The following is an 18,679-nucleotide window of genomic DNA, read 5'->3' on the forward strand; positions in this document are numbered from 1 at the left end:
ACCTGATGGGACATACTCACTCTGTACCAAAAAAACCAATTCTTTGCTTTTCATGTCCAGCGTTTGATCATTCATCTTATTTAAAAAAAATTAAAAATTTTAAAAAAATTAGTCACACTTAAAGTACTATTTATGATTTATCATTTAATAAAAACAAAAATATTAATCATATTTTTTTAAAATAATACAAAGAGTCAAACATTATACCTAGAAAATAAAAGATTAATTTATTTTGAGACGAAAGAGCAGAATAAAGCCTAGAGAGGACGAGGAGATAAAACGGGGCGAGCACCGCAGGTGGGCCCCACCCGTCAGAAGATCGATGGTGCAGGTTCCCCGCCTTATCCTCTCCCGGATCCCCGAGCCCCCACACTTCACTCCCACTCTGCCACTCAGCTCAGCCTCAGCTGCGTCGGCGTCGCTGTGGCCGTGGCTGGCTGGGTCAGTGGGTGGGTCGGCGTAGTAAAAACAAAAGAAAAAAAAAAAGATCATCGCATACGTACCCCGCACGCGCGCGAGCGACGTCCTCGGCGAGAGGCGGAGGCAGAGCTGAGCGAGGATTTTTTTCCCTGATGAATTCCGGCGGCCGGACCGTCCTCTCGTCGCCGCTCTTCGCCAGCTCGTCCCCGGCCTTCCTCCGCAGCGGCAGCGCCTCCTCCTCCTGCTGCTGCTCTTCCTCCTCCCCCTCCCCCTCCCCCTCCCGCGCCACAGGTATATATATGTGTCCGGCCTCCACGTCCGGCGCCGGCGCCTGTCTCATGGATCAGCCTGATCAGCTCTGGCTTCTTTCTGGTTCTCGCAGTAATCCCCATGGTGCATGACAACGCCGGCGGGCGAGCGTCCACGGCGTGCCACTACTCGCCGTCGCTGGTGGCGGCGGAGGAGCAGCTCCATGGCCGCTCCAAGGACGCCGTGTCGCCGCTCATGGGCGAGAAGGCCCTGCTGGAGCTGCTACTGGACATGGTTCGTTTCGTTCGGTCTTACTGATCAAACACAGCAGAATTTCTTTTCCTTTTCAGATTTTCACCTTGCACTTCTCTGCATTTCGATCAGTGGCTCTGCTTCTTGTTACCTACCCAGCGCTAATTACTCTAATTAGTTCGTTGCTTTGATTGGTTTGTTTGTTTCTTCGAATTAAGGCTTTGGAACAGCAGGGCACACAAGGGAAGAAGCTGTCAAGTACTGAAGAGAGGGAAGAGAGCGAGCTCGACAGCTATTTGAGGGATGACAAAAGCCACATCTTTTACCATCCAGATTTCAGGTAAAGTTTCCTAGCTATTTGCAACTCCCTGTAGCTTCCATGTGGTTTCTTTTTTTGTTTGTTTGTTTTTTGATAAAGTAATGTGTGCGTAGAATCTGTTTTGAATGCTTGAACTGATCTCAACCGTGTGATTCTTGGCAGTGAAGGGGATGGCTCTACTTCTGTGAGCTCTTCACCACTGTCTGCAAATTCTGGAGATAGTTCAGATCTTGGTACAGCTTCAGCGACTCTGACAAAGGAGGTGGCATTGTTAGCTGAAGAATCACGCACTTCAGGCACCCAATTGAATGCATCACACATTTACAGGTTCCTCTCCCAAATGCCTAGAACTCTGGTTCTTGTTGTGACAAAAGGTTGCAGCATATGTTGGCTAGCAGAAGTGCAGAACTACCAACTCCATTGTTCTATAATGTGTGGCCATTGTGTGTAGGACCAGTTTGGATTCGAGCAAGTCAAGTGAAGAACTGCAGAGCAAGGGGCAAGTGTTCATCAGATCGACAAGGTCTCTCGAGAGGAGATCCAAGAGACGGATCGCTCCTCGAGCAGCGATCACAGATGTTTCCTGCAGTGTTGACAATTCGAAGAAGAAAGAGAAGTCAAAGAAGTATGGCAGAGTTCTTGATCCAGATGAGCCTTTCAGGCTGTTCCTAAGAGATCGGGAGACGACAGAATTCTTGACAGCAAAAGAGGAGAGACATTTGTTCAGTAAAATACAGGCAAGCCTACTTTTTTGTCCTGTCATTTTGTTTCCACAACTGCTCACATAAAACACTCATCATCTCTGATTCAAAGTTGTGATAATTCCATCAGATTCTCATGAAACTAGAGGAGGCACACCGGAAGCTAGAAGTTCAGTGTGGCCGCGAGCCGACACTGGCAGAGTGGGCTGAGGCTGTAGGGATGAGCAGCAAGGAGCTGCAGTCCTCCATACGCACCGGAAGACGGTGCCGAGAGAAGATGGCTCGCTCAAACTTCAGGCTTGTCATACATGTAGCTAGGAAGTATGAAGGATATGGTCTTGACATCCAGGACCTAGTTCAGGTTCCATTCACTCTCTCTCTCTCTCTCTCTCTCTCTCTCTCTCTCTCTCTCTCTCTCTCTCTCTCTTGGACTGTGCTTGTTTGGAAATCCCATGCCATGATGTTTCATGCTGCAAATGTCTGGTCCTTTGTTTGTAGGATGGATGCTGTGGGTTGATGAAGACCTTTGAGAAGTTCAATCCAAGCAAGGGCTGCAGATTCCCGACATACGCGTATTGGTGGATACGCCAATCGATTAAGAAGTCAATTTTCAAGAATTCAAGACTAATCCGATTGCCAGTAAGCACAGAAACTTTCCGTAATGCTATGCCATATTCTGCATCTCAATGATCGGGAGAAACCAGACACGGCCATCTGTGTCATTCAGAGCATTTTTTTTCTGAATGCTTAATGAGTTTCTGATGTGCCCTGATGGACCTTTTGCAGGAGAGTGTGTATGCACTGCTGAGAAAGGTCGGCAAAGCGAGGATGGAATGCATCATGGAAGGGGAGCAACCCACCAACGCAAACGTCGCAAGGCGTGCCGGGATCACCATCGAGAAGCTAGCGAAGCTCCGTGCGAAAACCCGAAAACCCCGGTCGATGCAGGATCATGTCTGGTCAGATGAGGGGGTCACCTTCCAGGTACAGCCATTGTTTTCTGCCACAGTCTAGTTTTGCACCTGCAATGCAAACAGCTGAATCATCAAATTGGTCTCATCATGATGATCCACTGAAAACCGTAGAACTGAAACTGAAACTGAAACTGAAACTGCAGGAGATCACAGAAGACCCCAATGTGGAGCCCCCTGACCTGAGTGTGGACAGGATGATGATGAGGCAGCAGGTGAGGGACTTCCTGGGGATCCTGAGCCCCAGGGAGAAGGAGATCATCGAGCACCGGTTCGGTATCCACGACGGCGAGCCGAAAACGCTGCATGTCATCGGCGACATGTTTGGGCTGTCCAAGGAGAGGATCAGGCAGCTGCAGAACCGGGCGCTGCAGAAGCTGAAGACGAGCGCGTCCACGCAGGGGTTCGATGTTTACTTTGATTTGCTAACCTGAAGAAGTAAAGAGTCCAAGCGGCTCATGCCCAGTGGGTTTATTCAGACTTTCAGTTAAGTTTGTCCATACAAAACGGCAGAAACAAACATACACACACACTGTAGCTTACTAGACATGTATGTATTACACATTTGTGCTACACACCCAGTGACAGGTACTGTACAGCAGTACAGGTATAGTGCTAGAATTGGAGAAAGAAGTAGAGCATGTGGTACACGGATTCAGAATTTTCAGATGGCACCTTTTTTGCTTATGGAAGCAAAATCAATTTCCCAGCAAAGCTCCTGCTGGTGCATATACTGATACTGCAAGTCTGCAAAGCAAACCCCTTGTAATTAAGGACACATTTACATGTTTTTACATTTGATTTGAGCTGGTCAGGCACTGTAATTAATAATGGAACAAGAATTCTATTCACATAGTTTTAGTACCTTTCACTGATTATAGGGGTGTTCTCAGACTTCTCGTATTGTATTCTTTTAATTGGCACTATTGACAAGTTACCCAATTAGAATTGCAGCATTTAATGACAATCAGGATTGACAGAGGCCAACAGGCACATTTGAAAGGAACCAGTACTTCTGTAAGGTCGATATGCCTATTTCTTATGACATGATAGAGCTACATCGTTCTGTTCTACCTACAGTACAGATGCGATACATGTAACTGTCAGAGGCAGGCAGTTAGCGACAGCGGAGGAGATGCTCCTGCACATAATACTACACAGAAAGCGCCTACAGTCAGGCTACCATGGCAAGATGAGACTTATCATGGGCTAGAGACTTTGGTAATTACTAAACACAAGACTACAAGAGACATCGATGACGGGTTGACATCATGGCATGCCTTGGATAGCTGGAGGTTGACACGAACATATACTACACCTCTGCAGCCGCAGAATGAACCGCCTCACGCTCAGCATCCAAGCCACTTAGCCTCCTGTTATTGTAAGAATCCAGAAATTATAGGAGTTTCGGCCTGTAGCTTAAAGAAGGTACTCCTACATCAAACTTAGCAACTTACCTTGGTTTATCGGACTTTGTGAAATGCTTGGACATGAGGGACGCCTGCACATTCATTTCCCAACTGCATGTTAGTCAAGGGCAGCTACATTTGTGCATGTCAACTATAAACTGGAACTGTCATTACCATGTTCAACATCATCGACATTCAGAAATTGCATGAAAAGATTAATACACAGCATACCTGCTCCTGAATAATGCTTCTAGCTTCAACCAGTTGAGCTTCAAGCTCAAGCTCCCGCTCAGTAGCTTCTGATGTCACTTCGGCACCTTTTTGGGCATCTTGAAGTTGTGTCATTCGGGCCTGCATAGTAAAATTTGTTTTTACAAAGTTGGAAGGACAGTGAATTAATGATGAAGGTTTGCATGCTGGAGCATCACTCATGAGGGGTTATAAGTTGTCTTATTCAGTGGTTCTACCTTTATTGAAGCCATTTTAGTGCGTAAACTCTCTTCTATCTGGTCTCGAGCCATGTGAAAGGGCAAGTCAAAGACATCCTGACAGGAGGAACCACAAATAAATCAAAGGGTGATCATGTGCATACGTCATGTTACACAAAATACAGTTCTTTTTAATTCAACAAATGCAGAAAACCATCCAGATTTTTTAGAAGAATGAGTGAATACCGTCTTGCCACCAAGTGGGGACTGAGGAGATCCTGCCTCTTGTCGTCCATTGCCCGCAACAGCTGGCTGTGAAACTCCGTTTGGAGCATTCAGGAACTCACGCATGTCCATCTAAAGAAAAGCATTATTACTCAGAAATGCACACTTTTGAAAACGTCAAATGTGCATATGACGAATGATGTACAAAAGAGAAGCCGTTGTAGTAAATAGTTGCCTTTCTACCACTGAGATCTAAGGAATGCATGGACAAACCTTATAAAATGTACTTTAGCGTATACTAGTATATGGACTCACGCATTAGCACGACTATAATCATCCAATTAACTATGGTGTGTAAGAAAATCTATTAGGGCCACGTTCGGGGTGAAGGGTAGGTAAGTTAACTTGTCTGGCACGAAAAACGTAGTAATAGATTAGTACATGATTAATTAATTATTAAAAAATATATAATAGATTAATATGATTTTTCAAAATAATTTTTCTATAGAAATTTTTTGCAAAAAATACATCGTTTACCAGTTCGAAAAGCGTGCACGCGAAAAACGAGAGGGGTAAGTTAACTTACCCTTACGGCCGAACGCGGCCTAGGTGATAATATATAATTGAAGTGTATAAAGTGTTTAGAGGATTTTGAAAATTAATTTAGTATGAAGCAGAATATGCAAGCACTGGTAGGAAAGAATAACGGTAATAGTCTTATCCTCCTCTAATATTTCATTTATCATTCCTTTTTAGCAAAATTATTTTCAACAAGTCCAGGCACAACATAAATATATTTATCTTGGCCTGTAATAAATAAATATATACTAAAATTGTGAAATTTATTGTAGAAACCAAAATCATAGAATCATGTTCATGCGACTGTAACCTAATGTATTCGCATGTTTATTTATAGCAAATAATTTAGGTAAAAGTTATTTGCAGAACATAGTTTGTACCAATTTTTTTGGGTTTTAACCAAAAATATTATCATAGAAAAATAATTTACCATACATTTCTAAATACACCATCTGTGACAATATTGTAAATAGACAGAATTATGAGATACTAAACCAATCTTTTAGCTGAAAGAAAAGTAAGTGTACTGGTGGGTTAAGTTTTTTCCAACTTTTACTCCATCGTTTTTCATGTGCACGCTTCCCGAATAGCTAAACGTTGTGTTTTGTAAAAAATATATATATAAATGACTTTAAAAACATGTATAATCTATTTTTCAAGTTTTCTGTAAAACTTAATTAATTATGTACTAACATGTCACTCCGTTTTGTGTGCTAGGGGAAAAAGTTTCCAACCCCTACTAACATGTCACCTGGAATTTTGACATTCTAGCCCTTTTTGAAAACTTATTTTACAAACAGACCTTTAGAAAAACTTATTCTATGAAGGGATCTTTTTGACCGCATCAACGTCACGACGCCAATGATATTGGCGTGGTCAAAAAGATCCATTCGTAGAATAAGTTTTTTCAAGGGTCTGTTTGTCAAATATGTTTTTAAAAAAGACCAAAATATCAAAATTGCAGAACATGTCACTCCGCTGGATAGGTATGTGTTTGAAAGGGTTGCTGGCTTTGCCCCTTGGCTCATTGAATGTATAGTAGTAGCATTGAAGCTCACTCGTTGGAATATGAACAGCTTGATCCAGGCATTGAGCCCATCATCCACTCTCTCCGTTCCTAGTCCACTTTAGTTGCTTATGAGGCGATACTTTTTTCCCCCGACTATTCTAGTAGTCACTTAGAGCAAGTTTAATAGTAGAGCCAACTCTTAGTTGCAAGTTTATCTTAAAGCTAACATGTATAGTAAATTAGCTCTACTATTTTTCTCCTATCTCTTTCTTCCACCTATGCATTTAATGCACATATCTTGGAGCATGTGTAGAGCTAGCTCTTGCATGAGAGCTAACACTTCAATTTTTTTCTCTCTCCTCCACATATGCTTATAACGGTTAACCTACTATTATACTTGCTCTTATGTGCAGAATAGTTTTTTACCATCCATCTGATCTGACGGTTGTAATATGTTATCTTTTTTTTTCTGAATCCAACAGCCACTATTTTGTTGCTGACGTGGCTCATCCTTGTGATATTTTGAGGTTCTCTTTTCACCTAGAGAGATTTATCTAGCAAGAAAGGAATAATATAATGTGGAAATGGAAACCCTTTATGGTTTTACCTGCATTGAACGCAATAGGGCTCGCAGATCAGCATTTTCTTGCATCAGCTCTTGCTTCTTCACCTCATATGCATCAACCTGAATGTTCACTGAGGTACATCAGAATATATCCAATCAGTTACCCAGTATGCAACATAGAGATGTATAACATAATGCTTACAATCATTTTGTAATAATCATTGTCATTCTTTTTTCCGTTCCAAGTTCCACGCTGCCGACCTTCTTTCTGTTAATTAAACTGAAGGGTCAATAAAACAGCCTCGATAAAAGAGTCCCACTTTAGACTATCAATATGAAGATGGTATAGAAGCATAAGCACCTGCAACAAGTTCATTATTTCCATTCCTGAACGTGATGATTCCTTTTTCTTCTCCATCAATACCTGGTTTAGCTTCTCCTGCAAAAGAGCTGCAGGTCAACCTATGCAGATAATTTGAATTTAATCACCATACTAGGTCTGTAATGTACAGCGAACAGCATACCTGCAATTTGATGTACTCTTTCTCTTTCTTCTTCATTTCATGAATTTGCTGGGTACGTACTTGCTACAAGAAAAATACAAAGCAAGATAGGGTCCCATCAGTTTACAAGGTAGTACATTGCCCAAAAACAAAACAAGCAAAATCAACAGATTGAACTTCAAAAAAGACTGGCAAAGATAATTCTACCTGGTTCCCTATAACCATTTTTTGAAATTCATCGCGTTCCTGTTGCAGCTTATCAATCTGAGCCTTCAAAGTTGCAGTGTTTTTGGCCTCCTGGTGGTCGGGAGAAATGAATAGAATTTCAAGGTTGCAAAGAATACAAAGTACAAACAAGTTGAAGAAAAACAAACCGTTCTAGTCAATGTGGCCAGCTCTCGATCTTTTGCAGCTAATTGAGCATCCATTCTTTCAATCTTAGCTTCTAGTCTAGAAATATCAGACTGCATACTGAACATTGTAAGATGTGAGTCATGTATCCATTAGGCAAATATATCTCAGTGATTAAGTGAAGTAACACTGGGTAGAACATTATAAACAATCAAATGCTACAATCCATTGCATAAATGATGTCACCCCATTGGATGGTAACATACTTGTGGAAATCAGAGTGTAATGGACTTATGTCCATGTAGGACACAAACTGACCAAAAAAAATTGGTAGGACATCAAAAATGTTGCTATCAACTTCATTAGTTTTAACACCAACTGAATAGCAAGCAAATACATAGGACTGAGCAACAAGGGATTTCTGCTAACGTGGACCTAACTGACACAGATGGGAAGCTAAAGAAGCCTTATAGCACATCAGCACTGTGAAGGAATAGATCCTGAACAAATAGTACTAAATGGATGCAATTAATGATGACAAAAGGACAAAATATTTAGTTGTTAGGTGCACCTAATTACATGACAATATCATAATGCATAATTCACATTGTCGGCAGGTTATATTAGACAGACAGAAGATAGTAGTAATTGTATTTACAATTTACACAGGTTGAGGCTGGAGAAAAACGAGATTACAAGGCCAAAAGTCCAAAAGGAACCATTAGTGGAAGAGAATGAGTAAAGGAGATGAAAGAAAAAAAGGTACATATTAGGTGCTGACAAGGTTAGTTCATGCCAGAGTGGTGCTGTCTGGGAAGAGAATTTTAGGGTAGGACGATGCCAAGGACAGTCTTATTATTGTCAGATGTAGTTTTAATAGTAAGGCAAAAACAAAATGCCCTGAGTAAGCAAAACTTATCAGGAAAGCAATCAAGATTCAAAGACAGTGCATAGCTATAAAGCTGAACAGTACGTACTAAACTTGTGATAACTTAAATCAAACTCTATTAGACTCTGAAAGCACTAGAATACTAGATACAGGCATTTTTTTTGGGGTTTGCTAGGAAACAAAAATAAGGGGATTCAAATAAAGTACAAGTGCGTCTAATGAATTGTATTAGCATTTCAGTAAAAAATGTTATTATAGTACCAATATTAACAAGGAAACAAGTTACTAGAGGCAATGGTAACATGCACAAAGCAAACAAGCACATGGGGAAGCACTATCAGATCTCACAGAAAAAGGAAAAGAGATACTTCTTTAGTTTTGGATGACCTCGTGCTCCACCAAAAACATTAGGCATTTCTCTTGTTTAATAATATTGGCATAAAACTTCAATGCTAATTAACCAAAAAGAACTACAACACATCTCGACCATTAGTGATCACCAATCTATCTTTATCAGTCAGTATCATGTACCGGAATGCATCGGTAAACCATGCAAACCTCCAGATCTGGGGAGCAATTCTTGACTAACACCGACTGAGCACGTTTCATTAAACGTGGAGGCAGGAAATGGTAAAGGAACAGGAAAGGAAACAGCTCACCGCTGCCGCAGGTCATTGGTAGACTCCCGGAACTCAATGTCACGCTGCCGTTGCTGAAGAAGAGCATAGATGCAGTTGCACGTTCTTGCAATCGATACCTACAAGGTGCATAAATGATAAAATTGCTTTCATAAACAAGCACCTGAATGAATGGTTTAATATTAAGCTGGACTCACTGAACACCCAAAACATGTGGTAAACATCACCAATTTTGCAAATTCAATGTATAAAGGGAAGAAAAGCCAAACAAAAATTTACAGGAAAAGAAGAGGCAAAACCCAGGAATTACTCCAAACGAGAGGTAGAAAAATGTTGGGGACGGCTAAAAATTGATTATGAAAACAGCCCATGTCGAGTAAAAATAGTCGGATTTAATGTCGGAAATAAACCAACACACTGTGAAGTTAATCGAGGAAAAGAGTAGCCCGCTCAAAACCACCGAGAGAAAATGAAGCCGTAAACCCCCCACAAATCCCACGGCATTAGAGCAATCGGAACCAAAATTCCGCAAGTAGATCAGGAGGGGAAGAGAAGGAGCCCTACGGGGTCGGTGGCGAAGAGGTCGAGCGAGGCCGGGAAGCCGAAGGTGACTAGCGTCTGGTTGAGGTACCTAGCGCAGTGCTCGAGGTTCCCCGCGTCCGCGAACGCCGCCGCCGCCGCCGCTCCACCGGCGCTGTCACTGCGAACAACAGTACAAAAACCAACCAACCAACCATACTCCCCACATCAGCCACCCCCGCCTCAAAACCCGAAGACACGGATACACCCCCGATGCCAGGGGGGAGGCGAGATCGCGGCGCTCACCTCATGCCTCCTCCTCCGCCGCCGGCGTGCTGGTGCGGGTGCGACGAGGCCTGCATTGCCAAGAGAGAGGGAAAAAAAATAGGTCAGATCGTTTCTCCGCCTAACCGTAGGCTCTACGGGATCCCGCGAAGAGGCGGGTAGGGTTAGTAGGGTCTACCCGGAGGTCGAAGCGAGAGGAGGCGGAGGACATGGGGCGGGGGAGCGGGCGGCGCGCGTCGGAGATCCGGAGTGAGTGGACGGCGGCGGTGGAGTGGAGAGGTGGATTGGATTTGATTTGAAATGGCGGCGAGGGGAGGAGGACGGGAGGGGGAGGGGGAAGGGGAAGAGGGGGAGGGGGAGGCCGGCAACGGTATGGTGGGGCCGGGGTGTCAGTGGCGCGGAGGGGATGCGAGATCTGGAGGTACGTGGCGGGCGCGGTGGGGGCGGTGGGGGCCCGCACGGCATTGACTCGCCTGGACCATGGAGCTCTTTCTCTTGGCTGGGCTGGGCTTGGCCTGGGCCCAACAGATACCGAGCATGTTTCAAGAGATGGGCTGGGCTGGGCTTAGTCTGGGCCCAATAGATAGTAAGCATGTTTTTAGAGCATCTCTAGGTACAAACCCAGCAGCTCATGCATTCCATCATCCATATTGAAAATAGATAATTGAAAATAGATAGTATGAATAGAAAAATGGGATCTAGCAGATTATGCATCCCATCATACAGAAATAGATGGACATCCAAATTTGGATGTTCTCTCTCCTCCATGTATATTTTAACATCCAATCATAAGAGAAGAGAGTATTATCAACATGAGAGTAGGTGGTTGCAAAATATTAATAAAAATAAATATAGATGATGTATTATGGATGATCTCTTAGAGTGCAAGGTAATATGGATGAGAGATCCTTTTTGGTTTGTCATCTAAATGACCATATAGATGATCACATATGCACGAGCTGTGTTGGGTTTGCTCTAAGGGCCTGTTTGGTTGCTTACATTCCTCTAATCTGGCTCATCTCTTATATCCGAGCTGAATTTGCTAGTCTCTGGAGATGCAGAGGTAGTTATTTGTTTGCCCATATTGAATGAGCCTAGATACAATAGATGTTGTTTGGTTGTCTGTAGCAAATGGTTGCATGGAGGAGATATTGTGTCACGCCTAGAAATTTACACAAATTTTCAAACAATAGCATGTATTAATTCTTGGTCTAGGAATCAGCCCGAATGCACACTATGACAAATCAAATACACAGTTCCACAACTTAAAAACATATAAAAACAATTGTCTATCGAAATGCAGCGGAAAAAGAAACAAACTCTAACTATCTAATCTTGAGCTGGCAAAGACGTTTCCACATCACAGGCATTTTCGATGGCGGATGAACCTTCACCCTTGCGAACTACCTTCTTCTAACTCATTCACTGGCTCTTGCTCTGGTAGGGAAAAATTAAGTAGGGAGTACAGACCAATGTACTCAACAAGTAGCACCTAAGAGAGAAGATAAATGAATGCACTTGGTAACAAGGAGAGGCTAGGGTTAGTTTGCATAAAGCGATAGTATTTAGCAAAATAGTAAATAAAATAGACTGAATAAAATGAAATAAACAACTAAAATAATCATTCACTGCCCAACGTTACACCATGTTGCAACTGGCTCAAACCACACTGTTCAACATTACACTATGTTGCGATAGACCCGAACCACTGTTCAACGTTACACCATGTTGCGACAAGGTCAAAGCAGTTTCAAATTCATCAAGTTAATAAATGTCCGACTAATCCCAGCGAGCCTAGTCGTTTGCATAACCGCAAGCATGACTATTTAAATAGTTTTACTCTGATCAGAGGTATACAACTTATCACTGGTTAATTATGTTATATGGGTCCTAACAATAAATGAGTGGAGGTGAAGACAGATAGCTAGTAGAATGGCTAGCCAAGACAAATAGGTAGACTCTTAGAGGTGTTTTTTTTCTTCTATACTATTAATATACTCATGCGTAATAAGAAATTTCATGATATGCCACCCATACATGTGTCTTCCATAGAATGTCACTCTTTACATGACACTCATTAAAATGTCACTTTCAATCTAACATTCTCCATAGAATGTCATTATGATGTTTTGGGAGCAGTTTTTTTTATTTTAGCAATCAAATGACATGTGAAAAGGCTAAAATGCCCTGCTCTATTTTGTAAACAAAAGAGGCAGTTGGCAGCTTGCTTTCTTCACCCAGCCGGCCAACCAACTTGCTATCTTGCGCCCAACTAGCTTGTTGTCAACCGAACAAAGGCTTGCACCTAGGCTGACAAGACTTGCAACCATTCAGACAGGAAACAAAACAACATATACATTCTAAAAAATCACTCATTGCATATCAATGAACATACATAAACTCAATATGAATAAACACATATGTCACTTAGAAATAATCAATCTCTAACCAACAAAAGTCAGACCCAACCATTCATCATCACATAAAAAAAATCACATAATGAACATCAGTTCATAACTAATAGCAGAACTACATCATACATCACATAATCAATTTCAAACAGTAAAAACTAGTACTAAACATAACAGAAGACTTAGAAGGGACATAATAGATGAGTTTGTCTCTCATCCCCTTCCAAAATACATGTGTTGCAGCAGTCATTTTACACATGATTAATAAGCAAAATACAAGATTGAACTGATTTCATATCTTAGACTTGGTAGATTCAATTGTAGCCAACTCTACATGATGCAATTAGGTTATTTTCATTTTCTTAGGAGTTAACTTTTTTATAGGTTGAGATGATCCCCAAAAATGCTTGCTTCTCCAGATGGGTTTGTTGTATCTCCAGCCCCTCCCCCTCTAGAATTACTTGTTCATTCGCCTAGTAGCATTGCAAGACGCTTGAACACACACATGAGCTAAGTTAGAGAAAAGAAAGAAAGATGAAGACACACTTCATGGATTAATTTACCTCCTTGTAACCATTCTCAAGCTTTTTTGCAAAATTCTATCTACATTAGTTGTTGTTTTTGGTGTGGAAGGTTTAGCTTGGTTCTTAGGTTTGGTCTTCCTGATTTTCCTTTTCCTATACACATGCATACATAAAAGGTGGTGTAGGGTAATTTGAAAAGGACATAATTTGAAAAAGATAGAAAGTTATTACCTTTTTGTTGTTCCATTGAGTGAGCATTTGTAGCTATCTTGCCTATGGTCATTCTCTCCACATCTTTTGCATGTAACACTAGCCCTTTGATTATATATTTTTATTTTTGTCATCACTCTTTGAACTAGTGCTACCACCAATCTCAAGGCATCCTTTAATCCACTATTTCCTCCCCACACTCCTCTTCCCAAGTGGTGCACCCAAATCAAAAGGCATGTTAACCTTTGGCTAATGGGACTTGCCTGGCATAACTGGTATCTCCCTCTCATATGAAGCCTTAAATTTCTCTACTGAGAGCAACTCCAACAGCTCCTCATCCTAACTTGTCATCTCTGTTTTTTTGGCAAATCGTAAAAAAACTGCCTCCAACAGTTTGTCATCCGGGTTCCCAAATTTTAGCAATTTGCCATATCCTCTCGTTTACGTGCATATATGGGAGTCCAGATTTCACTTGGCATCCAGAAAGTACGATGATGGGTTTCTTTCGCGCATTCGCCTGGAATTTTCATTGTCCGTGATTTTTTTCTCCTGACGTCGCCCCGTCGCCATCTCCTCGCCGCCCGGTGCCGCGCCGCTGCCGCCTCCCGGCGCCGGCGCCCCGCCGCTCTCCCCCGCACGCGTGCCACCCCGCTGCGGCCCGGCCCCTCATGACCGCGCACCTCGTCGTCGCCATCCGGCGTGGTGCCCCGCTCGCGAGCATCGCCGTCACGCGCCCAGCGCACGCCCCCCAACCCTACCGCTCCCCCTCGTCACGGCCCGGCACCGCGCGACTTTGCGCCTCGCGGTCACCGCTCGGGTGTTGCCGTCGCGTGCGCCCGCAGCCCGCCGCCGCTCCCCGGCTCTGCACGGATGCGCGCCTCGTCGACGCCACCTGAGCCTGAGTTCGTCCACGTCTAAAACTTTCTTGTTTTGACCTGAGTCGAGAACGAGGTTAGAAATTTCATCTTAGTTTCACGTCAGACGATTCGATTCTCTAACAAACAGGGGAAAAAATTCTTAATTCATATTTTGATTTTGCAGGAACTAGGGATTGTCAAGCGAACATGACCAAAACAATGAGGCAAGGAAGCTGTGACTGTGAGCCTGCGATGATGAATCAAATCAGAAAGCTGCTTCCTCTTTGTTTTCGTTCTCTCTCGGTTTCTCCTCCAACTAGAGTATCCTGAGCCATGAGCCAAGGAAGGAGAACAATGCCACAAGAAGGCGCGTCAACAGCGGCGTCGACCTCTTGCCTGTGCTCTCCTGCTGCTCCTCGTCGTAGAGGAGGTCATCCCATCCTCCAAAATGGTGCGGGCGGCAGCGTGGGACGGGGTGGCGCAGGAGGGCCGACATCGCAGGCGGCGCTGAAGGCCGACGCGGCGCGGGGGCGCGGGTGGCACGGTGCGGTTGGCACGGGAGGGATGTCGCGACTGCTGCTGGGCAACTAGATCAACAACAGAGACGGCAATCTGTGATCTCCCTCAAATTCTAACCGTTTTGATGACTTAATTGTTTTTGACAAGTGGAATATCCCTAACTGTTGGAGATAAAACAATTTTCCCTTTGCCATATTGTTTACAAACTTGCTAAAATAGCAGATTTGGGAAACATAATTTGGGAAACTGTTGGAGTTGCTCTGAGTAAAATATGTCAACATAGTTTGCCAAGTTCACATTTCTCTAAGTTGTTAAAAAGGCCAATGCATGATCACAAGGTTGCCTGGTGGCCGGTGTGTTGCCACTCCTCACAAGTGCACGTCTTTGTTGTTATTGTAACGACATGCCTTCCAAAAATCCTTGCTAAAGTCTTGCACCTCAGCAGTGTGTAGGCTAGTTGTGATAACCTTTAAGTGCCCTAAACATCTTGTTCTTGCCTTTAGTTGGAGGATTACAGTTGGTAGAACCCTAACATGAAGTCGCTCTTCAATTATCCTCCTCTTATCCCATAGAACCAGTATCTTCTCTCTTAACTTGTCAACTAGGTCAACAACCGGTAAGTCCTTTATTTCAGAAATCTAGTTTTTGAGAACTTCCGCAATATTATTTGTGATGTATTCACACTTGATTGAAGTGTTGAATCCACATCTCATCCACTTCAAACTGTGATATGTGGACAACCACTTCCAAACTTCTAGGGTCCATTAACAATAGGTACCATGTGCTTCTGAAACACCTCTTCCCTGTAAGCTCTAGCTGCAGGGTACATATTATCAAAAGTATTGCCATGGAACTTTCTTTGAAAAGTTCTTCATAAGATGCCAAAACATTCTCTTTGTTCAGCTTTAGGGAAAACCTTATGAATAACATTCTCTAACCCCTTACATGCATCTGAATAAATTGCAAGAGGTTCTAAATCTCATATGGCCTTATGAAGCTGTGACATGAACCAAGCCCAATTGTCCTTAGTCTCGGAGTCTATGAATCCAAATGCACTCGGAGTCTATGAATCCAAATGCAACAGGATACATCCAATTGTGCCCATCTATTGATGTAGCTGCAGCTAAATGACCATTGCCAAAAACCCCTTGATACAAGGACTAAATGCACAGAAAAACCTATGAAAGTATGCTCTTCCATCCACCACCTTGATGTCAATTTCTATAACACTACCATGTGATCTCTTAAGGACTTCTTTCTTCCAACTATATAGCATGTGAAAACTTTCTTCTAAAAATCCATACAACTCTTTCTTTGCTTTCTCCATCCCACACCAAACTGTATTGTAAGCTAGAGCTACCTTGTGTTCATCTTGCAACTTGGTAAGTAGTTCTTTCACACCCAAGGTTGGTGATGTCTTGAGGATGTCAAGAGCCCTGTTAGTAACCCAACCTTGTGAAGGCGTAGTCGCCCTTATCCTCATGCTAGATGTACAATCATGCCCCTTATTGTGAACCGTGACCTGCAATGAAAATGAAATGGCATCAATTGTTGTGTAAGTAAGAGTAATCATAAGTATGCTAATGTCATGTTCATGTTCACTACAAGAAATATGATCTTCTGTGACGAATTTCTCGTGACGTTAGAGTTATTCGTCATTAGCACATTTCATTTTATGACGATTAATATGAGATGGGGTGGCTTAGTGACGAAAAAAACGTTCGTCGTTAATACCAACCAGAAATCGTCATAAACTATTTCAACAAGAGATTGTGACGAATACTAATTTGTCATAAGGGGCAAAAAGCAAACGACACAGATTTATATAATGCATTTCAAGAAAAATATATTTAGAGTAAAAGCGATTTAATCAAGTGAATTAACGAGGAAACTAAAATTTTCCTTTAAAAATCATGGCCAAAAATATTTTTTTAATATTATACCTGGTCTGAATTATTCTCTAAAATTTTCCGTGAATTTTCGGATCTAAACAACTAATTTTAATATCACAAAGTTCATTTAACCTATTAAAATAAATGAAAAACAAATTAAAATCCCCCTCTCTGTCATTGGGCCTTTTTTGGCCCAAGTATTACTCTCTGCCCTCCCTTGGCCTGCAGCCTCTCTCTCCGTCCTTGGGCCGGCCTCCCCTTCCCCTCCTCCTTGTCACTTTGCTCTTCCTTGTCACTTTGCTCCTCCTCACCAAGAAGTCCATTTTGCCTCCCTCCTCTTAATTCATATAATTTTTTGGGTAGTAAAAAATTTTAAATGAAAAAACTATCAAAAACAAAGTTGTATAACATATCGAGATCTACAACTTTTGTTTTGGTCATTTCGCTATATGAGTTCAAACAATATTTTCAAATACTAAATGATTTCAATAAAAGTTGTAGATATTGATGAGTTATACAATTGTGGTGTTGATGACTTTTTCAGTTGAAATCATTTAGTATTTAAAAATCTTGTTTGAAGTTGCCATAATTTGAAATTCAAATTCAAATTACTGAAACAAAGTCATATAGCAAAATAACCAAAACAAAAGTTATAGATCTTGATGAGTTATACAACTTTGTTGTTGATGACTTTTTCAGTTGAAATAACTTAATATTTTAAAATATTGTTTGACATTGTCATAATTTGAAATTCAAATTTCATATAGGTCAATCGAACTCAGATGGAGAAATAACCAAAATAAATTTGGTAGATCTGAATAAGTTATACAACTTTGTTTTCGATAATGTTTTCATATAAGTTCATTTAGTATGATAAAATTCGATTAGAAGTTTTAATACATTTTAAAATTTCCATGTTAAATGACCATTTTGTCCAAGTAACTTGCACAATAGGTTTCCAGATAGCAAGGTTATTTTGGTAAAATCACATCAAAATTGGTACTTCCCTCAACCCTAGCTGATTCCAAATCTCGTTCCTGTTCTCTCCCCCATCCGCGTTGGCCTCGGCATCCTCGGTGGTGGCGGCGACGGCGGCGCCGGGCCTGACTAACGCCTCTCCTCCTCCTCTTCGCGCACCGCCGCCATCCACCATCCACTCCTCCACACCGCCATCCACTCCGCCACCGTCACCGTCCATGCAACCCCGCCACCGCCCGTGCGTCGCTGCCATCATGCACTCCACCGCCGCCACCATCCCCTTCATCGCCGGCTCGTGCAACGACACCACTACCATCCACTCTGTCATCGCCAAGATCCACTCCCTCACCGCCAACATCCACTCCACCTCAAGAGGTCGCATTGGCAAGCAGACCTGGCGGAGGGGAGCAGGAGGCCGAGAAGGGCAGGCGGCGGGGAGCAGAAAGTCATTGGCAGGCAAGCTCCCTTCTCCGATAATCAGATCTGGCAGACGGGCATGCAAGGTCCCCTCCTTGGTAATGCAGACGTTGAGTTCTGCAGAGAAATATTACATGATTTTTTAGTTCCTTCACTTCTTTTTTTTTTCAGGATTCAACTACCATGTTCAGATGCGTTCTGTTGCCTCTGCACAACGCACGATCCAGCAGAGTTTGACGTAACTCTTGGCTAGATAGATTCTAGCTTTGTCACCAAGCAATCTATACATTCATTGGCAAACCATGAACCAGGCAATGCATGGTTTTTCATGTTCTTCCTACATTCATTGTGAAGGAGGTTTAATGTCTGTGGAGCTCAACAGTGATGGTGATGGTGGTGCATGTATTTTGTGTAACATCATGCCAGCTAGACCAAATCTTTAACTTGAGAGGTTTTATTGCCATAGGATCTTCTGGATAAATTGTGTGTTGTCCTCTGTTGCCTCTATTTTGATTGAATAGTACCTTATGTTAACTTCTATGCCTGAATTATTGCACAT

At 42.5% G+C, this 18,679-nt stretch overlaps 2 protein-coding genes across 2 annotated transcripts; one reads left to right on the plus strand and one right to left on the minus strand.

Annotated features, from left to right (window-relative positions):
• The first annotated feature begins 424 nt into the window (after nucleotides 1-424).
• LOC102702486 (RNA polymerase sigma factor sigF, chloroplastic) lies at nucleotides 425-3,866 on the plus strand. Its single transcript, XM_040526690.1, has 9 exons — nucleotides 425-711; nucleotides 803-963; nucleotides 1,140-1,261; nucleotides 1,403-1,567; nucleotides 1,692-1,977; nucleotides 2,072-2,302; nucleotides 2,440-2,580; nucleotides 2,728-2,925; nucleotides 3,059-3,866. The coding sequence occupies exons 1-9, from the start codon at nucleotides 573-575 to the stop codon at nucleotides 3,344-3,346; spliced, it is 1,731 nt and encodes a 576-aa protein (XP_040382624.1). The 5' UTR covers nucleotides 425-572; the 3' UTR covers nucleotides 3,347-3,866.
• A 41-nt stretch (nucleotides 3,867-3,907) lies between these two features.
• On the minus strand, nucleotides 3,908-10,628 carry LOC102715688 (afadin- and alpha-actinin-binding protein-like). Its single transcript, XM_040526691.1, has 15 exons — nucleotides 10,491-10,628; nucleotides 10,334-10,383; nucleotides 10,073-10,208; nucleotides 9,530-9,627; nucleotides 8,005-8,101; nucleotides 7,838-7,927; nucleotides 7,652-7,714; nucleotides 7,489-7,566; nucleotides 7,330-7,395; nucleotides 7,170-7,247; nucleotides 4,996-5,106; nucleotides 4,789-4,866; nucleotides 4,553-4,672; nucleotides 4,370-4,413; nucleotides 3,908-4,285 (listed from the first exon to the last, which is right to left on the minus strand). Exons 1-15 carry the CDS (start codon nucleotides 10,521-10,523, stop codon nucleotides 4,225-4,227), a joined length of 1,203 nt encoding a protein of 400 aa, XP_040382625.1. The 5' UTR covers nucleotides 10,524-10,628; the 3' UTR covers nucleotides 3,908-4,224.
• Nucleotides 10,629-18,679: the final 8,051 nt, after the last annotated feature.

This window comes from Oryza brachyantha, chromosome 8, assembly GCF_000231095.2.
Source record: "Oryza brachyantha chromosome 8, ObraRS2, whole genome shotgun sequence".
NCBI lineage: Eukaryota > Viridiplantae > Streptophyta > Magnoliopsida > Poales > Poaceae > Oryza > Oryza brachyantha.